Source organism: Malania oleifera, chromosome 13 (genome assembly GCF_029873635.1).
Source record: "Malania oleifera isolate guangnan ecotype guangnan chromosome 13, ASM2987363v1, whole genome shotgun sequence".
Classification (NCBI taxonomy): domain Eukaryota; kingdom Viridiplantae; phylum Streptophyta; class Magnoliopsida; order Santalales; family Ximeniaceae; genus Malania; species Malania oleifera.
Window position 1 is genome coordinate 22,586,724 of NC_080429.1, and position 22,742 is coordinate 22,609,465.

General features: G+C 34.2%; 1 protein-coding gene across 1 annotated transcript; it reads left to right on the forward strand.

The window, feature by feature from the left end:
* The first annotated feature begins 489 nt into the window (after positions 1-489).
* On the forward strand, positions 490-19,724 carry LOC131146597 (uncharacterized). Its single transcript, XM_058096274.1, has 3 exons — positions 490-734; positions 17,110-17,314; positions 19,327-19,724. The coding sequence occupies exons 1-3, from the start codon at positions 585-587 to the stop codon at positions 19,392-19,394; spliced, it is 423 nt and encodes a 140-aa protein (XP_057952257.1). The 5' UTR covers positions 490-584; the 3' UTR covers positions 19,395-19,724.
* Positions 19,725-22,742: the final 3,018 nt, after the last annotated feature.

Consider the following 22,742-nt stretch of genomic DNA (forward strand, 5'->3'; position numbering starts at 1 on the left):
TCACTCATTGCGTAGATAATGCAATTGTCGATTTTTGAAGATGGGAGGGTAGAGGAGGGGTTGAGGTGTGAAAGGTACCATTAGCAAAGGCATTTTTTAAGCGTAATTAATTTTATGGAATAAATTTTTCCACTAAAAATTATTCAAATGTTGTCAAACATTAAATTTTCAAAAAACTTTGAAGAGAAAAACTGACATTAGGTCTAGATGCAAAGATTTCAAGAAATAGATATAATTGATTGCAATTAGTGATCATTAATTGATATCATTTTAAAAAATCATTAAACTCCGAATACTCAAATAATTTAATTATCAGCCACAAAGAACATTTTGTGGAAACTTACTCATGGGTAAGGGATTGTATTTATGCCTTAGTAATGAACTTCCATATTATCAAAAAAAAAAAAAAAAATCTATGGAAAACTAAGTTGTTGTCGATTTAGTAGGGGGGGGGGGGGGATATGAAATAGGGCGCTAAACGGTGTCGTTCCTTTTCCCTCAAAAGGCGTCAAATTGGCCCACTGATACAAAGAAATTTCTGTTGGCGACTGTCTGCTCCCCGTCTTGCAGAATACTGAAAAGCAATGCAGATTGAGGTGAAGTGTAGCTGTGGTGAAGGGAACTGCCGAGAATGGGCGATTGTGGAATTGCAGGGGGTGGTTGAACCTCAATCCTCCTACCAAGGTCGTCTGCAGAACCTCGAAATTGGACGCCTTTGCCGCCCTTCTTCTCAGGTCTCTCTCTCTCTCTCTCTCTCTCTCTCTCTCTCTCTTATATATTTTTTATTTTTTTCACTTCGAAAATCATAGTTCTTTGAGGAAGCATTATTGCCTTGATTTTATACTAAGTGTTGTTAATGGCGAAACATTTGAGGCAAATCCAGAAGGAGAAGAGCAGTTATTGCTGAAGGAGTAAAGGAACATAATTGATCAACACCCACAACCTTGCAATGGAGGATTTTTATGTCTACTCCGCAGTTAGGTAGTGTTTGGGAGCATCGCAGCTTGGAATTTGAAAGAAACCCAGTGCAATTGTATGCCACATTTTGTCCAAATGCATACAAATCCAAATATAAGTCTGAATTTCATGCTCACGAACATAATGTTAGTGTATTTGTGCGTGCATTAGGCGTCATGGACCAGACTTCACTTTAGATGGGCTGAACTGGCTTCAATTGAGCTCTTTTCAAGTTTTCATTTATGTTAATGATTTATACAAAATATAAGACTATGTTTGTGTTGGGAATAAAGAACAAATTCCCGAAACCTGTGAGAAACAAAATAGAGAAAAATAACGCCAAAGAAAAATCAATCACACGCACAAGACAATATTTACGTGGTTCGACAATTTTGCCTATGTCCACGGAGTTGTAGGGATTTCAATATTATCAGGAAGAAAACACAGATAGTGCGGCGATACAATGCTCTCCCTCTCGCTCTCTCGCAGGTACAACCACATCAACCCTAATCATCCGAAAGCAATCCTTTTTATATGTTGCGCCTAGGGTTCCGTTCCGAATGGGCTCCAAAAAATTTCCATGGGGCCGTTGCCCCTGGACCCCCACAAGTACGGCTACAGCCCAAGCCTTCACTCCATGGATTAAGTCTTAGGATAAAAATCTCTAATTAAATAGAGGTCGGGTCATCATCCAAATTAAAACACAACTAGGCTCCGCAAAAGCCCAACAGTTTGGAACAAATGAATTCCACGAAATTTATAATTTTATGTTTGGGACGTTGATTTGGGGATTTGAATTTGAATTTACGTGGATTTGATGTGGTTATGCCCTTAGACTTGCCACACTGTGCCTGCAATAAAATTTCTACACTTATTGTATTATTTATTTAAATACTAGGCATTTACAGCTTGAAAACTGAATTTCTAGACTATATCCATCATATTTCCTAGCAAGAATCTTCAATGGTGGGTAGATGTCCTCAGATTTGGTGTGGAGTGCGATTATTTTCTTGTATTCTCTCTTATGTTTTATTTTTGGGCTTGTGTATTGAAATGAGCTGGTTGTCACCGGGCGAATACTTCACATGGTGTGAAAGAATGTGCGACAGTAGTTGTTGCACATTGGCATAACTAGTTAGTTGAAAGTAAAGTGCCATTCAATGTGTGAGCAAGTTTGCAAGCATAAAAAACAAATTAAGTGGAACAACATGCAATGATGAAAGTAAACATGAGCCAAGTAGTAAATTATAAAGCGACACAATTCATATTATCACACCTCCATAGGCAATGTGGGTTTAGTGTGGGAAGCAAGGAGGTTACGCACGTTTATTATAACTAGTGAGTTGTACAAGATTGATGAACATTCGCCTTCTCTTTAAGAGCTCTTATGCAAATCAAATTCTAGCAGGAGGAAATGTCAATATGACAAACAAGTCATACTCCCCTTTTTCTCTAAGGCATGAATCTACTGAAAGAATAAAATCCACATTAGTATATACCAAATGTGCACAAGACAAGTGGTCACATACACCTTGAACAAGCTTGGTTCGTGACATTGTCAATGTTCTCTTAGACCTTGTTGCTAAGTACTTTTTAACTTTTTCCATGAATGGTTGCCTGTTTTTCACTTACATCTCTTCATCTTCATGATCCTTCGACTACTTGGAACTTGCACGTTGTTGCATGTGAATTCTCTTTTTTGAAAGGATGTTGTAAGGTCTTTAGCATGGTTTCAAATTGCGGTAGCAGTTAGTGTAACATAACAGTAATTGGTGTAATGGGAAGTGGGAGCAGCGGATGTACATAACGGTAAGCAGGTGTAATGATTGTGAATTTTTTTCAAGCACGCACAACCTTGTGCGTATTAGTTTATTTGCATGTTTTAAGCATTTAGACCTTCTTAGAAAAAGATTTAAGTATATTTTGGATCTTTTAGTTCAACTAAGTAGTTTGGTAAGGGCAATAAATTTACACTTGTTTTAAACCAAAATTGACAAAAAATTTATGTATGCGTGTGTATTTATACTTTATCATTATTCTTACGCGTGATAAATTCTTATGTGTGATACATTAATTAATAAAATGAAGTACATTATACACTTCATCAATCTACACATAAGACATATAACTAATACAAATACACAATAACAGAAAAAAAAAAAGAAAATTTAAGTTGAAAAATATAGAATATAAATATCAACTTGCTAATATTATCAAGATAAAATATTTTCCTAACAAGTTAATATTTTCAAATTCTTGATTAATGCATCTCTTGTGAGTATTTAAAAAAAGGTAAATTTTGTATCATTATCATCCTCATTATAATCTTTTCTCCCTCTTGCCACATAGTATATTGAGAATGATTTATGAAAAAGAGAGAGGGGGGGGGGGGGGTTGAGAAGAAAAAGTAAAAAGTAAAATAAATTTTTTTGGAGTAATGGTCTTGTAGCGGTTACATAACGGTTGTGGCAGCCTTTATGTAATGTTTGCAGTCTATAATGACCGCTATGGCTGTGATTTTTCTTCCCACCGATGTCATGGTGTGTAATCATATCGGGAATCTAAAAACCCGTTACGTAATGGCATTATGTAATGGTTGCGGTTGTTATTTAAAACCATGGTCTTTAGTCATGCTTTGACTTTAGGTTGGATCATAAGTGTCGACACTGAATGGCTTGAGGCAGAGGCAATTGACATTAGACATTGTGTGTGCCTTCATCCATGCGGGAGGATCAACCTTATAAAAGAGTCCTTTTTGATTTTGGCAAATATGGGGACTGGGTATTGATGTTTGTGTAACAATTTCCTATCTGGGCCATCTAGAGCTTAACAAGCACTGAGTCACCCATGTTGAAGGGCAATAATCTTCTTTGTTGGAAGCTTTCTTGAGGTAGGCTTGGGAAATCTCCATTCTTTTGTGTGGATTGCACTCTTGGACTTTTTCTTCTGTTTGACTTATGCACTATGTTTTTAAACAACGGTTATAATTAGCTCAAAAGGAATCTTATTGGTTGTTGAGTTTTTTTGAGTATTTAAAACAATATCTAGCCGCCTTGAATGGCAGCACCCAACTCTTCTAGTTGGTAGCGACAAAGTTGTGCAAGTGCTCTAGAAGGCTGTTGCATATCTCTGTTTGGCCATCGATTTGAGGGTATAGCTCGAATAGATGTCAAGCTATAAATTGAGGATTCTGAAAAGTTTAGACTAGAAGTTTTCTTGCTTATCTTGTGTTTTCAGTCGATAATGATGTCTTGGAGAACACCCCAAAACTTCAAGTTGAGTTGTGCTTCATCTTGTGAGACAAAGTTGTGGGTCTCGATATTGAATATAGCATTGTGTTCTTCCATTTATTTGAAAATCCATGAAGATTAACGCAACCTTGGGTTGTTTCATTTACCTCTATGACGTGTTGAGGATCCGCATTGCACCTATCATTAGGGTTTCCTCCTCATCCTCATCCTTTCTTTTTGTCTCCTTCAAAATGGAAGCTTGCAAGGCATTAAACAAATGTCTTGTGAGACCAATCAACAACTCTATAAGGACCTCAACATAAGAACACACATCTTACCCTTACAATGTGTTAAACAAAAAAGCTGGAGAGGAGGATGCTTCTCTGAAGTTGATGCCTTCTTGTTGATGCACCCTTTTGGGTTTGCCCTTTTTAAAAGATTCGACTTGAGTCATTCTCTTTAGGTGTGGGGGAATTCTCTTTTATGTTTTTGGCCAGTTGGTAGGCAAGTCTTAAACTCATTGTCAATGAAATTCAGTCCTTGCCTGCGGTTTCATAACTTCAAGGAAATATAATTTCTTTGACATGGTGAATATTCAACATCAAAGTAGAGAATTGTTTAACATATTCTCTTGCTGTAATTGTGTGTTTAAGATCTCACAGCTTGTACCAAGCATTACTCAACATTCTCTAGAAAGAATTGGGTCTTGTGCTCTTCAAGTCTGTCCAACTCCAAGTATCAATTATACACTCCTTGCTCTAAATCTCATCATATTTGGGACGCTCCCATAGCTTAGTATCTCCACTCAAGTACATATTGGCTATTGATAGCTTTGCCTCCTCCAAGCTGGCTCTAACTGCGTGAAAATATTGTTCCATGTCGTATAAGAAGTTCTCTGTTTCTTTGGATCATGGGCACCGACGAATGGTGTTGGTTTTGATTCCCTTGCTTTCCCATAGTCTACTCGAATTGGCATTTCTGAGAGCATGAATTATCTTGGTACTAAGCTCACCCATATAGTGTTGTAGCGGCGGAAATCTTTTGGTAGTTCATCAATGGAACCCACATTCGAAAGGAATGAGACAATTGATCAAAGCTCTAATACCAATCGTCATGGGTCGAACACTTCACATTGTGTGAAAAGCCATAAAAGACTAGTTTATGACACAAGCTTAACTAGTTGGCCAAAAGTAATTCATGGATTCACTTATGAACAAGTTTGTAAGCATTGAATGCAAATTGAGTGAAAGTAAAGAGTAATCATGAAGTAGACATGAGTTTAAGTGCTAAATCTTAGAGCAATAAAACTCATATTATCACACATTGTTGGCAATGTGTGTTTAGTAAGAGAAGTAGATTAAACGTGTTCACAATCGCTAGTGAGTTTTACAAGATTGATGAACACTCATCCTTCCCTAAAGAGCTTTCCAAATCTAACTTTAGCATTAGGAAACATAAATTTTACTAAGGAGCGTTATTCCCCCTCTTCACTGAAGCATTATTCCACCCAAAGAATAAAACCTACACTAGTATTTATGTGATGCTTACCTATCCAATGTGCACAAGAAAAGCAATCATAGACAAACGTAATGCCCTAAACAAGCTTGGCTCTTGACCTTCGTTTCGATGTGCATGCATGTTGGGGAGCTTTCTTATGTTAACAACTTTTTGTTCTCTTCCTCTTTTCTCTTGCATTTCTCCTAGTAGAAGGACCCCTAGTCTTTCAAAACTTGAACTCATCTTTCTATCTCTATGAAATTTCTCTTTTTTCCAATATGTGTGTCTACATGTGCAAGTTTTCACATAGTTTTTTATTTTGTTGTTTAGATATTATTTTTTGATGTGTGTGTGTGTGTTCTCATAGTTTTTTTCTTACGCATCAATAACTAAAACAAAAGTACAGAAGATGAAGGGTGCCCTTCATTGTTTAGATAACATTTTTTGATGCGTGCATGTGTGCGCTCTCATAGTTTTTTCTTATGAATCAATAACTAAAATAAAACTATAGGAGATGGAGGATAAGGCACCCTTCATGAAATAGGTAATTACAATAAAGCAACCCTCGTATCCCTTTGTAGATCAGACAGCAATATCTACCTAAAAATCTTAAAAAAAAAAGCCAAAAAGAAGCAAATAAACCCTTCCAATACTTAAAAATTGAATTAAAAATTAAATTTGATGCAGTTAGTCCTAGTTTTTGTACCAATTTGCTTATTGTTTTGATTAAATGTTAACACATTTATGTGATTATGCTATGAATTATGAAATATAAATGTGCTCCACCGTTTATGTTTCATTATTCTTATGACTTCTTAGTATATCTTTCATTTAAACTTGATCAAGTAGTGCTAAAGCTTGGTATACATTGTCACCCCACAACCTAAAAATGGTATAAGAGCCATGGTGATGGCTATGGTTGCCAGGTGGTCCTTGTTCTAGTTTTGTTGCCCATGTTTATTACATTGCAGTTAGAAATGATCTTATTCCTTGTACTGGGTGTTATTTTTGGTTTGTTTATCTCAGACTGCATGTGCAGGGTAGTCTTAAAGCTTGGTATACAATGTGAGCCCACATTCTAACAGCTTAAGCTTTAGGTAAAGTGGCTACGTAACAATGGTGAATAGTATAAAATGAAAGCTCTCTCACCCCTTGTGACACAAAAAAGAGGAAAAATTCAATGCAAAATTCAACATATTTTTAGAATGTGGGAACTTGAGAAAGAAGAGGTTTGGGTGTAGGTGGAGGAATTTGGTATTGGTGTTGCCTTTTTTCATCTGTAGTGTTTTTTGTTATTGTTAATGGATAATTCAAGTCTTGGATTACTTTTTCTTTTCACTTTTGTTGTGGATGTGTCGAGCAGGATGATGGGTACAAAGTTGGATAATGGGTCTGGTACAGGGGATTGGGTGGTTGAGTATGCCTTTTTGTAGCACCTGCACTTTGGAATTGATACCCATTTTTTCATGTATGGGTATATTAGTAGTTTATCTAATGTGTTGACTATTTGCAAAATTTTGAAAAGGTTTTAAGTCTAAGGATTGACTTATTTAAGAGTGGGATTGTGGGTAGTAATGCTGACTATAATATTCTTTCCTACCATGCATTTGTGGCTGGTGTAGTATTTCAGATTGGTCTCTTACTGAATTAGTGTTCCTTTGGGTGGCATTCTTAGGCCTCATTAGTTTGCACTTTGTAGCTTTTGAATAAAGGTTGAGCTTTTAATGGTCTGAAATTAAGTGAACTGGTCTTGTTTTGTAAACCTCTTAATTGGTGTTGAATTATCTCTGATTGAATAGGATATCTTCCTAAACTGAATTAGAGATCTTCTAACTCCTGATTTGCTAAGAAATCCATTTAAAGGCTTCATTGGACATTTTTGCCCCTAAAAAAATTTGAATTTCACAATGCTTCATACCCTTCACACATGTTCAGAGACTGATCGAATTATATTCAGAACCCAATTGCATTAATATTCGACACTTCACACTTAATTTTATCGAATGCCCCTCCTATTTACATTTTTTTTTTTTTAAACTTGATGGTTGAGAAAGTTATTAGGAGTCTAATGAACAGAAGTGGGCCTATTTCCAGTTAAAGGGTCTGGTTATTTTGATTCAAACATGTTTTTCTTCTATTCCTTTGTATTTTTGTCTCTGGTTAGGGTCCTTATGTGAAACTAATTACTTAAAGAAAGCGACGAGGGACTTTCAATTGTATGGCGTGGGCATTAGTGAAAGGGATCTTCTTGTTAGCTGCAAGACTGTTTATAGACGTTAGAATGAGGGGCTGTTGAGCTTGAGTTACTTGGTGTCTGTGAACATATTCTTAATGGGGAGTCTTTATAGAGGCTCCTTTTTGTATCTAGTTCCTGTGGCATACTGTAATTTGTTGTAAATATTGACTTCAATAGAATGGGCAGGATGCTAGAGTTGTGGTGAATGTTAGCCATGCTAGTCCTTGGAAATTTGTTTCCTAGCTGTTTAACTTTTCTTGCTTCATCGTGGGGTTATTCTTGTAAATCTATTTTTAGCTTTGATTCATTAAAACATGTCCTTTCTGCTTCAATCTGGTACTTGAAGGCCAAAGTCTCCTATAAAAAAAAGGCTTTTATTTGATTGGTTGTTGTTAATATTGTTAACCCAACAATCTGTTTTAGAGTATTAATGCCTTCTAAAGCTTTTATCTCCGGATGTTTGTACTTCATGTTTTGACAGTTTTTCCTACAATTTCTTTTTCATGGAGGGTGGACATATTTTTTTGGTTTATTTGGAGAGTATTGGGTTCACTCGAAATCCATGGAGGATTTTGGCTATTACCTTCATAGGATTTGGTAGGATTAGAGATGGCTTGCTTAGTGGAGGTGATTTTTTGATGTTTTGTGGAGGATTTGGTTGGAATGTAATGCAGGTATCTTTACAAGGAAGATGATAACATGTTCCATGCTCAAGGCAAAGATTCTCTATATGAGTTGCTTTGGGCTTTTGCTTGCAGCTGGTTGCTTCAAGGGGGCGTGTTTTTTGGATTTACATCCGGACTGGCCGACTTTTTTATTTTAATTGTAATATTTCCTTCTCTGTTTTATTTTTTTTTCTTAGGAGTATTTCTTATTCTCCTTTTTGTACATTCTCTCTTCTTTGATGAAATCTCTTCTTTATCTATCAAAAAATAATGTTGCCATGATTTTAGGTTCCATTTTTTTTTTTTCAGTTTGTCAACTTCTACTCCATGATATCCTATTGTTGATTTCTTCCTTTTTCAAGGAGATTTGCCTTCGTAGAATTTTCATTTTGCCACAAGAGGCTGAATGAGAATGAGATCAAATATTTTACACTAGTTCATTATGTGCTCATCTTACACATGCTCCTAATGTTCTTCGTTCCAATTACATTTCTTCATTTAAATCCAAGGGCTCGTTTAGTTGTGGAAAATAGAAATAGTTTTCATTTTTCATTTTGGTTTTCCAGAGAATTACAAAAAAAAGTTATATATTTTGTCAATTTCACGACATTTGAATGCATAAAATGAAAAACAGTAAAAAGTTGACACTATTTTTTGTAGAAATAGTTTTATTTTTCAGTTCTAATTTTAAAATAATTACATAAATGCCACCTTGTTTCCAATTTTAGAAAACATATTTTTATTATTTTCTAGATTTCTGATTTCTTACTCTGTGTTTGAGAGCATGGAATTCAAATCTTGGACTTGGATTTATGTGGATTATGACAAAATATAGTATAAAGTTGTATTTAGTTTCTTCTCAACCCTCACAAATCCAAATCTAAGTCTCAAAATCCATGTTCCCAAAAACAGCCTTATATAATTTTTAGAAAATTGAAAAGCAAGTTTGTTTTTTTTTCTTTTATAATTATTTTTGAAATCTAGAAATAAAAGTGAATTTTTTTGTACAACTATCAAACCTTTTATTTCCTACTTGTTTTTTGAAAACCCAAAAAAAGAAGCTGGAATCTTTATAATTCTTTGCAAAACTAAAAATGGAAAATGGAAATGTTTTTAAGGACTAAATGGGCCCTAAGGTTCTATCCAAAATAGAGGAGAATACTAAATAAAGCTTTAACTTTTGATGTGTGTGCTCTGCTATTAGAGTTGTGAGATTGTTGTGCATTTTGTAGTCATGAATCTATATGTTTTAATGAGTTTGCTAATTCAATGAACAAAATCACGTAGCATCCATTATGTGTTATGTTGAAATGACTGTGACAGTTACACTGCAGCCCATACCACTATCTTGACTGGTTTAATTTTTATTGTTTAAAACTATGAACATTATATAGTCAATGATCTAGATTAGGCATATTTTGGATTATGTTTTGAGATAATAATATGGATGGATGCATTTTGAGATATTAATGTGCATAAATATTGCTACATCGAGTTTTGGGATTAAAATAATTTCTTACTGCATGTACTATTTATGTATGCCAATGCAGAGAAAATATCAGTTTTTAAAATTCTTTTAGAATTTAAATTTATTTTTTATCTAAGTTTTGTTGTTACAAGGAACCTCAGCTCTTTTGATTGCTTAATAGAAGTGTCATATGGGAAATTATGTGGCATATTTGCAGTATGTAGCAATAATAAATGCAATGAGATTTTTCTTCTTCTTCTTCTTTTTCCTTTTTTTAATTTTCTTAATGAGAAGCTATAGGAATTTTTAAAAATTAAAATTAAATTTCATTATCGTCTGTTTCAAATGAGGGCGAGCCTTGACTTAATGGTAAGGGTGTTGCATCATAAACTGAAGGTAAGACTATATTGTGCCCTCCCTAGACCCCTGACGATGTGGGAGCTTTGTGCACTAGGTATTACCTTTATTTTATTTTATTTTCTTTCATTTGTTCCAAAGGTTAGAATTCATTTCAATTTCAGGGTGTTCAATATATAGTAGGTCATGAAGATATGATTTCATTTGCAAATGAAATTATATCTATTTTAATTTCCAAAAAAAATGTAGTGTTAGCATTGATAGAGGGCCCCTTTCCCATGAGCCTAAGCTTTTCAAATAGTTGGTCATATCATCCCTTTCTTTAGTAAGGACAAAATTTCTTTTTGGATTAGTTAGAATATCTTCTACTAGATGGATGAGGTGCAAGTAAAATCACCCCCCCCCCCCCCAAAACCCTTAAAATTATAAGAAATAAGATAAACAGTGCCATAAAATTTGTAGGAGAGTGGAAATTACTGGTACTTTAGATCTGTTTTGAATATGAATAAAAACCTATTAACCTAATATATTTTCATTGCACATTAAAATCATGAGTATTTTTGGAAAGAATGTGGGGAACACCAAAAAAGAATGCATTCAATTTAAATATTAGTATAAATATGCAGAAGGGCAAATCCCGTGCAAAGGCAGAGTATATATTAATCAAGGTACGAGTAGGCACCACCCTCCACTTCATGTCACTTGTCAGTCACCAAAATATTCATCTTGGGGCTGGTGGCTTGGTGATGCAGTGTTGATATTAGGTTACATTTGGTTTTTGGAATACCTATTCATAGGATTATGATGGGATAGAATGAGAATGTATTGAAAATTAATATAGGGATGGAATATTTTGGAAAGAAGTCACTCATGCAAGTGTTTGTATAATTTCACCCAAAATAGAATAAGAAAGGAGTAGACATTTTTGTGGTGAAATTTGGGAATAGTTATTCCTTTTCTATTCCTTATTATGAATTCATAAAATTTTTTGCATGCTAAGAATAGGCTGACGAAAGGGATCAAGTGTTTCGACACAAGCATAGGCAAGCACAAGAAAGGGTGTGGAAAATTCCCCCTTTTGTGTTGAAAACTAGGAATTCGAATAATCCCTCCTAGAATCATTTGTTCCTACCATTTGGTGCCTTATATTCTATTCCCCCTTTCTTATGCTATGCCTATTATCTAGTTTCTATTTGATTAAAATAGAAAACTATTGTTAATTTCTTTATGAATTATGATAATAACACATGTTTTGTGTAAACTATTAAATTATTCTATCGTAATCACTCTATTCAAAACAATTCGATTCATATGATTTGTATCAATTTCATACTAGATTGGTTTAGATCTTACTAGAGAATTGAAAAACAATGATTTGTTGTCGAATTTGTCAATTCAATTGCTGAATAGTCCATTGATTCCCATGATTCTGAATCCATCATATACAGTCAGACCTGGAAACCGCCAAAAGCATTTTATTTTATTTCTTGTTTTTTACACAATTGCCTACAAGTACTTGTCTACGTTAATTCTATGCTGAAAAAGGGGAGAAAGGGGGAGTTTAGGTCTTATATATGTTGCCTTCAAACAATCATTCTTCACTATTTGTGGAGTATAGTTGTTTTGCCATTGAGAAGAAGGGGTAGAACACTCTTTGGTTGAGGTGATACTCATGTTTCATTGTATTGTTAAGATTCATAGGTTGGTTAAATAAGTAATTTTTCTATTATTTGTCAATTTTATTTTAAATTTTTAAGAATAAATTAGATAAAGTGTATGCATGAAACATGATTTTTCTTTTTAGTTGTTGCAAACACAAAAAGTTTTAGTTTTTCATTATTTTTTCTTGATTCCTTCCCTTAAACAATTGTTAGCTTTGTCGTGATCCCAAGAGTGGGGGTGAATTGGTATTTTCAAAATTTAATCCTTAGGTAAAGATTCTAACACTAGTATATTCACAACCCTATGGTCAATCTAGTGCAAGTAATGAAAATGTATACTGGAAAGTAAATAGAGTAATTTAATCAAACACACATCCACTAGAGAACAAAAAATTAAAGGTGACATGCAGAATGTTATCGAGGTTCAGCCAATTGCCTACGTCCCCGCCTTGACTAACAAGCACAAGAATTACCACTATACTTGCTCACTTAAATGGGTGGAGCGGCACCTATACAAATCAGGTTAATTCAAGGGGCTGACCTCAACCGTTACACCCAGGTCAATTAACACAGGGCTGACCTCAACCTACACAATCTTTACTGGGCTGGATTACTGCCCCCTCAGGCCACGCCTGGAAATACAACAATATTCTCTCAAATAAATGGTACAGAAATAGTGCTTTCACGTAAAGCAGATATGTGCCCAAATATGCACGTTCACATACACATCTAACATGGATATAGTGTAAGCTTAGTGATGCTAGTTTTGTGCAATCAACACCCAATCACAATATAATCAGTAAGATGCTCAACAGTGTTCAATACAAGCAATATCTTGGAATCTAAATAAGGTATTTCAATAGGACATCAATATTCCAAGTATACGAATAAGATAATCAAACTAGTTTAAGAAAGTTTCCTTCAAAGTAATATGCACAAAACTAGTTTGAAAATGTTTGCTTGTTTGAAAGAATTTTTGCACACCAAAAATCAAGCTATTGGACACTTGCAACAAAGATGCAAATATCTTAAGCTTACTTGGTTTACCCCCACACAAGATTTATAATGAACAAATCTGTGGGATAAACCTAAGCTAAAACTCTCCAAAAGAAATATAGCAATCAATCGCTCAAATTTGAGTTTCTAGCAAGCTATAACAATCTTAAGCACTCTAGAAATGTTCACACAATCTCAAAATATATCAAAGGAACAGAGATTTGAGAGTATTTGGCCAAAAGATGTATTTTCAAAAGAGAGGATATTTTGGCTAATCTATGTGCTAATCTCATGCTAATCTTGCAAATGAAGTCATATTTATAGTCAGGGGTAAAAATATAACCTTTTGGGATATGATGGGAATAATTAAAAAAGTCCCAAATGATTAAAATGCAATTAGCTCGAAATAACCCTGGCAATTAGCTCGAAATAACCCTGTTTACCCGCGGTTAAACTAATTTTAACCGGGCAAGGTTCGGGTGGGGCTGAACCTTGGTTTAGTCGCCTAACCTGACTCAGGAATAAAAGTAATTTAAATGAGTTTGGCAGCTCAGATAGAGATTCGGTAGCCCGAATCAAAGTCAATAGCAAAGTTACGTGACTTCAGGTGCCCGGTCCAATGTTCGGTGGCCCGAACTCATGTGTTCGGTCGCCTAGGGTCCCTTTTGAACTAAAACTATCGGTTGCCCGAGTTGGTGAATTGTTCTTTTCAAGGCGTTCGGGCGCCTGAGGAAGATAAGCACATTTTAATCTGGTCGCCCGAGAGCCTGGTCAACATGTTGACTTGTCAACATTCGGGCGCCTGAGGAGTTTGGTACTCCAAGGGTTCGGTCGCCTGGGCTCTCTCTTACTTTTCCTATTAAGTTCATTTTAGCCTTAATTTGATTCCCCTGATTATGATAAGTGATTATGGGGACTTTGTGTACAATGTGTAGGAACCTAGGGTCTTTTCAAGTACGCCCAAAAACCTGGCGTCGGTAGACCGAAGGGTGTCCTAAAGTCATTTGGTTTCTATGGTCAAACTACGGTCTTTTTGAGCTTACCATATATCCAATATGCATGATGTGCAGGTAAGATAAATACAGACCACATCCTAAGTTACTATTACAGACCCATATTACAAACATTGAATTTATAATTACAAATTGAAAGATCTTCAGGGTCTTTTGGTTACTTCAAGTGTCATTCCTTGATATGCTCATGTAAGCTTGCACAAACACTTGAAAACCATCAAATACTTAAGTATTTGTCATTATCAAAACCGTGTGTGACCTATAAGGTCAACAAACATCAAGATCATTTATTTCTTAATTTTTATTGACTCTTTCCCTTACTTTTTATTGTCAAGAAATATGATTTTTTTTTTACTGTTAAAAAATTTAAATGTCTTTTACTACTTTGTTTGTTGTTTATATATCAGTTTATGCATGCCATTTGGAGTCAATTTTGGAAATTTGTACTAAATCATACGATTTGATTTGATTTGATTTTCGAAATTGAGATTTCTAATCTAGATCTATTAATTTTTAGGATCCTGTTGTGGAAGGGTTTCTAAATGTTTAAATGGATGGAAGGTGCTCTTTTTTTCTCTCGGCAGTAGATTTACTCTCATGCGGGCTTGTCTTTTTAGTATCTCATTATACTCCTCTCTATTTTTAAGATTCCTGTGGGAGTTGCTAGTAGGATTGAGAAAATAATGAGGGATTTCTTATGGTCGGGGCTAGGGGGCTTTAGGGATCATTTGATAAGCTGGGAAGTGGTGTGCAGGTCTAAATGAGAGGGTGGTTTGGGTCTCGGAAATTTGGTGTCAAAAAATGTAGCTCCTCTGGTTTAATGGCTTTGGTGGTTTCCACTAGAGAATTCTTCCCGTGGCATAGAGTTGTAAAAATTAAGTATGTATTAGATGAGAATGGGTGGGATACTAATTTGGAATTTAGATGATCTTTGGAGAGTCTGTGGAAAGCTATTTCTAAGATTTATTCCCTTTTCATTCCCTATACTAAATTTCTGTTGGGTATGGTTGTAACATCTGCTTTTGGAAAGATCCTTTATTGGAGGATGCAGTCTGCCTTCTTTCCTTTTCTATTTTGCTTGGGCTCATGGTAGGATGATTCCTTTTCTTCTTTTGTAGTTGATCCTGGTGGTCCTTTACCTTCGTGGGATTTTCACTTTCAAAGGTTGTTGAATGATAGCGAGTTGGTAGAGTAATCTTCTTTGCTAGTCTTGTTGAATAACTGTTTGGAGGAGGATCATTGGTCTTGGTCTTTGGATCCTTTGGGGATTTATTCTTGCAGATATTTTTGTGAATTTTTGACTAGATCCAAGTCTTCTTTTCCACTCTATAAACCCATTTGCAAGTCCAAAGTCCCCTCTAAATCAAGGCTTTTATTTGGTTGGTTGCGCTTGATAGAATTAATACCAATAACTTGTTGCAGATAAGGAGACCTTTGAAGGCTTTCTCTCCAGATGGTTGTGTACTTTGTTTTAACTGTTCAGAATTTGCATCACATCTTTTTCTATATTCTGATTATGCTTGGAGGGCACGGAATAAGTTATTTGGTTTGTTGGGTGAGTTCATAGACGGTGCAGGACTTTTTTGCAGTTTCTTTTGTTGGTTTTGGCAGCAAAAATGAAAGGGCAGTGCTCTAGAAATGTGCTTTCTTTGCGATATTTTTGGGGGCTGCAGATGGAGCACAATGCATGTATTTTTTTCCGGGGAGAAGTCATCGTATTTGCTGGTTTGGGAGAACTACATTATTTGGCTTCTCTTTGGTGCGTGGGTCATGGGAATTTTAAGTGGGGGGTGGGGGGGGGGGGGCATGAGCTTTTCAATATTCAGCACGACTGGTGGTATTTACTGGAATTAGATTGTGTTGGTTTTATTTATTCTTTTTAGTGTTGGTTTTTTCTCTGTTTTTGGTTGGTCCATCCTTTGCTAAGGAGATGTCTTGTTGTCCTGGTTGTAAATTCTTAATCTATGAATAATTTTCTTTTGCTATTAAAAAAAAAAAGATATTGATTCATGATTCGAAGCTCAATTTGACAATCATGGCAACGTGATTTTATTTTATTTTATTATTATTTATTATTTATATTTTTTTTTTGTGGCTTGGAGAACATTGGGCTTTTCTATTTGTTTGATTAATTGGAAAATACTGACCATAAGAGCAGCTTATTCTTACAGCTTACATGCAGATGAAAATAGCAATTTGTGTACAATGAGGTGTAGGTCATTGAGGGTGAAGTAATGTACCTGTTATGTTATTTGCTAGTTCAGATCATATGTGTCACTAGATTTTTTTTAAATAATTATTTAGTTGGTATTTATGAGCTGAGTGAATGAAAATTATGGGTTCATTTACATATTCTAGATTTAGCTTTATCTTGCTTGATTTTAGGCCTAGTTTAACTCCCATTGTGGCTGTTGAAAAGAGATGATAAGAAAGGAACTGATTCTGGTTGCTATAGAAGTTGTTTGGCTCCCCTGTGAAAAAAAGGAACTATTGAAATGTAAAAATTGGTGAAAAATAGTTGCAAACTGGCTGAAATATTTAAATGTCTAAAATAGATGTCATTTTAGGACAGATAGATAATGAGTGGGTAATTTTATAAGATATGAAAAGAAACCTAGGGACATCCATAGTTAGAATAGTTTGCTAGAAAAAAATCTATCTTTTATTTTTTATTTTATTTTATTTTATTTTTTAAAAAATTTATATCAATAACTTTTGGAAGCTTCTTAGAAAAGCTGAAATTTTCTTTTTGAAAGTTAAATAAATTATTTACCGAATTCATAGCACCCAATCTTTTCTTTAAAAGAAAAAGTTCATCCAAAAGAGAGGAGCTAAACTCATGCTTTTAGTTTGTAGAAATGAAGTATAAATTGCATGTCCTGTATGCTTTTCAAGTGAAGTTGGAGTTGTTCAATTTGTCATGTATATAACATTCTTGTTTTTCTTAACTTTAATTTTTGTGTGTATGCAATTTTTGTCACCATCTTGAACAAGGTTCTAAGCTAATCTGTCTTTTGTTTCTTCTGTAGGAGACGTACACTTTTACTGTTGGGTATCATGAATTAACAGGGTCGAAAGTGGCCTTGAAGAAACCATATTTAGTTTTGAAGAAAATAAGACATGTCGACCAAGAACAAAGTAGTGACCCCAATGCATCAAGGGTAGAGTTGGAAGTTGTTGGCATTGTCCAGCACAGGATTTTATTCAAGACTAGACCAAAGGCTCTAATATCAAGTAAGCTTTATTTGGGTTTTACTAAACTATTATATCCATAGCCAACGCAAAAAGAAATTAGAATTTTTATGCGCCATTAGCATCTTGATGAGAATATGATGTAAGATGCAATGGTAAAGTATTTTTTCTTGATTGATTCTCTTTTAGAAAATAATATGGTAGCATAAAGCGACATAATAAATACTCATGAAAACAGTAGAAGCTATAATTGACAGGATAACATTTTCATCAAATAAAATGTTCTAGTGTGTTGAAAATATGTAGCATTATACATGGCGGTTGAGTGGCAAACAAGTAACAAGAGAAGTGGTTACAGTGTTGTTCTTCAAATAAGAACAGTGCTAAAACAGTTAGAGTTTGCACATAACCATCTTTTATGGTCTTCTTGTTGGTGATGTTTCTACTTTATAAGTGTGGAAATTTATGTTGCCTGCATTATGAAATCCCCCTTCTAATTAGCCAAATGTTTCAAAGAAGCAAGCGTGTTCGCGCATGTTTGTTTCAAACAAATTACTGGCCAAGATGAGCTCACTTATTGCTAGACAAGTTCAGTGGGGAGTAACTATGAGCTGGGATTGCATAAGCTTGCTTTAAGAGGTAGCATATTATGGATTATTATAAGAAATAAAATTTTATATTTAATTAGAAATGGGATATATATTCATTGTAAAATAAGAAAGTTATAGATAAAGGTTAGGCAGATAGGCCGATAAAGTTAATTTTGGATTTGGACCTACTAGTTTTTTACCCTTTTTTGAAAAAAAAAAAAATTGTATCTCTTGAAGGTGACAGTGGGTTTCATTATATCGGTAGCCCTCCATTATGTGCATAAAACTTCCTAACCCTGATGAAGGAAGGATTCAATCTCAAGTTTCTTGTCCTTTCTCAAAACTTAACCTGGCAAGCTGAAACCTTTGAAACCGAATAATTATAGATGAGGTTCTCTTTCTGTTGTTTTACAATGATCAAATAGAGAAAACAGTGGAAAATAGATTTTCAAATTAGTTATTATTTTTTTATCAGAATAATCTCTCTTTTAAAATGCTATTCCCATTTTTGTAATTCTGCAAAAGAAACCTTCGTGGAATTTTTTATTTTATTTTATTTTTTGGGAGCATATTCTCAAAAAGACGCTATAGACCACATTTGATATATCTAGAAAGTAGATCAGATAAATGGTTCTGCAAAGTTCCTACAAAAAGTCCCTTCATCATTTTTATGGTGCACAATACTATTAGATATTTGTTGTATTATGTCATCTATATGGCTTTTGGATTGATGGAGGACATGTAACGAGGCATATTTTAGACTTTGGAAAGACTGCTAGAAAATAGAGGAATTCAATTTTTTCTCTTTAGTTCCACGACTCAGGATTTATTTCCAGCTTGGTATTCATAACTTCATCACTTCATCTTTCCACCTTCCTAAATGAGACTGGTAGTTGTTTTTTAGAATCACTCGTAGGATATGCTTCTCATAGTACCTGCATTCTCATTTAATGTAGGTAATGCTTCTCATGGTACCTGCAGTTTTTTTTTAATGATGCTAGAGAATAGTTCTTGCTTTCCTTTCAAGTTTTCCTTTCCTTTTATTTTATTATTATTATTATTATTATTATTATTATTATTATTATTTTTTTTTTTTTTTTTTTTTTTTTGAGATTGGGGAATCACAAGCATTAAATGTAGCCATGAAAGATATCTCACGGTCTCACCAATTGTAACCACAAAAGATGTTTCTCTTTAGTGCTCCAAATTTTTTGTCGTGCTATTCTTAATGTTGTTGAACTCAAGTTTATGGTTTCTGACCTTGATTTGTGTCTAGTTAAAGTTCTGCATCTTATTTTTGCTCCTCTGCCTTTTCAGTTGTCAACTGGTAGTTAGTTCACTCCTTTTAATAGACTAGGCTGTTCTCTACGTGATTGCAAGAAACTATAAAAAACCTGATCAATTATTTCTGATATGTTATGCTGATCAAAAAATTTATTTTCTGATTTTTAAACCATTTTACAGGATCAGAACCAGCAGCAAGAGGAAAATCCAGTTTGTCAAATTCTGTACTGCCAAACCAACCAGCTTGAAATCCACATGCAGCACTATGGATAACTGAAGGCATTGAAACAAGTGATTATAATATTTGGCATATTTGGATGTGTCCAAACACCAACCTGTTAACTTGAATTCCATCATTGGTGCAAACTCAGCCATTCTGTGCTGTAAACAGTAATCATAACAGGGAACTACTTGTTGGTTATATACATGTACATTAGCTTCAAGTTTCACTGTTAAGAATTTATGAGTTTCATGATTGATGTTGCCATGTTGATCATGATAAACAATTATTTATGCTGTTTCCTAGCAAAACAAATTATACAAAAGAATTGAAACACAAACTTATACATAGAACCAAACTCACTGTCTAGATTTGTTTGTTTATTTACTTTTTTATTTATTTTTACAGAGAGCTTATATGCTCTATGAAATCTTTTTGTTGAGGCTCTGCAAATGTTGTGATCTTGCTGCTTTGATTCCATCGAGAATTGAATCTATTTGACCTGGAGTTCTCTTTTTCATTTAGGTCCCATTTGGATGAGGCGAAAATAATTGTTCTGTAAAATAATTTTCTAATTTTCTTTTAATTGGTAGAGTACAAGACGGGGAGAAACACATTTAACATACAGTATCTTACAATACTTCAAACTGTATAAAATGATTTCCTCTAAAGAAACAAAGTACAAAACATATCAAACTAACGGAAAATACACGAAACAATTACGTTTTTGCTCTCAGAAAATAACTACCCAATTTTATTCAGTTGAAAAAGTTGTGACCAATCAAACTCAGCCTTGTTCCTTTTCCCTTTTCCAAATAGAAACTATACTGCAGCTTCCAAATAGCAAACACTGGGAGTAGAGCCCCAGGTCACAATGCAAAGGATGTTCTGTTTACTGTCCTGGATGCTTGTCATACTCTTTATTCTCTCTCTTTAGTGCAAGCAAGAAGAATCTGAGGTTCCATATTATATGGATGCTTTTCATTTTTCATCCCATCAGGCAAAGCATAACACACAGCATCACTGCAGATTTGCTTTCACAATCTCTGGAAAATCAATGGTCTGACCCCAATCTTTTATGCTTACTACCAATCATAGTGTAGTCCCCAAAGAGAAGAGTATATCGCCAAAAAAAAAAAATTGAACTCTGAAAATGAAGAATCTTCTTGTTTATAGTGTGTGGAGATGTGGAAGGATGAGAGCCAGAGTTGCACAGCAAGCATGTCATGTGCACTGTCTGGATTTCGGGTTGCTGATGCTGTCTTGTTTGAGTTATGGCCTAAAAGAAGCAACCCATGACAGAAGGCAGACATAAAATTTCAAAGCATCATAGCCAGTTTCAAGAATTGGGTATCAAGATCTAGGGTTTCAAGTGAAATATCTTGTTGGTGCAGGGTATATGTTCTTATTTAAGAGTGAAGAAAAGCATCCTGGTATAGATTTGGGTATGGCAAGAATTAAACAAAACAGAACAACGCAATGTCAGTGATAAACTGGAGATCAGCAGTAGCTGTCCGGTTGCTCTTTTTGGTTCAGCTAGAGAAAAAGACCCCTGCCTACTGGTAAATTTTCTTCTTTCCAGAATGATTTTAATAGAAGAAACAACTTAAATAATATATGGATCAAAATGGAGCTTCCAAGTGATATCCTGCAGATAAATTAAGCACTGACAGTCTCTCCCTTCACTGGAGAACTTAAATGCATGAAGTCAGCCAATATTGCATTACAAGTTCTTTTGACTATGCTAGGAAGGAGCAAATGCTGTCCCATTGGAAGAGTTTACTTGTGTTTTCTTTCAAAGTTGCCACAGAATAATTGCTACATATGTTTTCAAAGTTCTTTTCCTTTTTTTTTTTTCCTGGATTCCTTAAGGGACCTCTTTCAAAAATCAAATGGGTAGACGAATGTTTCTTTAACAGGAATATTGTCAATTTGATGCCACATAAAAGGCAGTCAATAATGATATAAAGCTTACCCTGTGGTTCCATAGGTATGCTTTATACCTTGGTCATTAATTATATAAAGTCTTATAAGTTAACCAATACTCTTTGTTCATTTTTAGTATTTTAATCTTTTATTGAACATAATTCCTGCAGCTGACCATCCCCAACAGTACAAAAAGAAAGAAGGTAAAAATAGAAGCCCAAAGATACTAATTTGCCTTGAGGTTTGATAAAAAGATAAGGACATCTCCTGTAATTTTAAAAATCTCACAGATTTCGTCTGACATTTCAAAAATCTTAAAAATTTCCCTTAACATTTGATTATTGGGATACTTATACTCCTAAAAGGTTATATTTTTTGGCCAAATAAGGGAAATTTGTGTTGTTTTGACATACTTTGAGGAAAATCTTTAAAATTTTTGAAATTTTAGGTAAGATTCTTGAAATTTTTAAAATTTTAGAGGAGGTTCGTGTCTTTTTATTAAATGTCGTGGGGAGTTCAACATCCTTTACCCTTAAAATAAACCATTGTTTTGTTGTTTTCGCAGTGTTCCCACATCCTTTTGTTTTTCTTTGAAGTTTGAAAACTTAGGGACTATTTGGCATCACTGTCAAAAATCAGAGAAGTGAAAACCAGAAATGAAAACCAAAAACCAAAACTAGGAACTAAAAACAAGTAACCTGTTTGGTTAACATTTATAAAACTAATATGAATTAAAAACTTAATTAAAAAAAAATACGCATTTTCATCTTCGAATCAAAATATTTATAAAAGTATGATTAAAATAATAAGATTACAAATAATACACATTAAAAAATTACTATAATAAAAATTAAATTTATTATAATTATTCTACTTAATTGTTCTACTGAAAATAATAAAATCTGGTTTTTTGTTTTTTGACAAACAACTGAAAATCGACCACAGAAATAGAAAACTAACAATAGAAACAAATACATTTTTATTATTTATTTTATCACTATAGAAAAATAAAAATAAAAAATAAAAAACAACAATACCAAACGTATCCTTTGTTACTCCAACCCTAACTTAAAATTAACTTCATGAAAAAGGGTAAACGAAAGGATAACTTAATATTAACTTCATGAAAAAGGGTAAACAAAAGGAATGGAGATTTCGTTTCTTATTTATCTGGAAAAGCATGTTGTAATTTTGAAAAAAAGAAAATGACTTTAACCATCATGAGGGGTTGAATTTTCAAGCATGAATCTAGAGATACAACCAAGTTAATAGAAATATTATCAATAGTAAGGTTGCTCCACTATGATGGATTGGTAATGAGTCGAGGCCTAAGAAAACATCATCTCTGCATGAAAGTTGGAGGTGAGATTGTGTATATTACGACGACCCTTCTCGTATCCTGGCAAAGCGCGGGATCTTGTGGTCCGGCAACGCCCATATTATTATAATA

Bases quoted from the DNA above. Each gene is read 5' to 3' on its own strand.
- LOC131146597 (XM_058096274.1), top strand. From the start codon at position 585: ATGCAGATTGAGGTGAAGTGTAGCTGTGGTGAAGGGAACTGCCGAGAA. The intron at 735-17,109 runs GTCTCTCTCTCT...TTTCTTCTGTAG, and splicing joins TTTGCCGCCCTTCTTCTCAG to GAGACGTACACTTTTACTGT. The intron at 17,315-19,326 runs GTAAGCTTTATT...ACCATTTTACAG, and splicing joins ACCAAAGGCTCTAATATCAA to GATCAGAACCAGCAGCAAGA.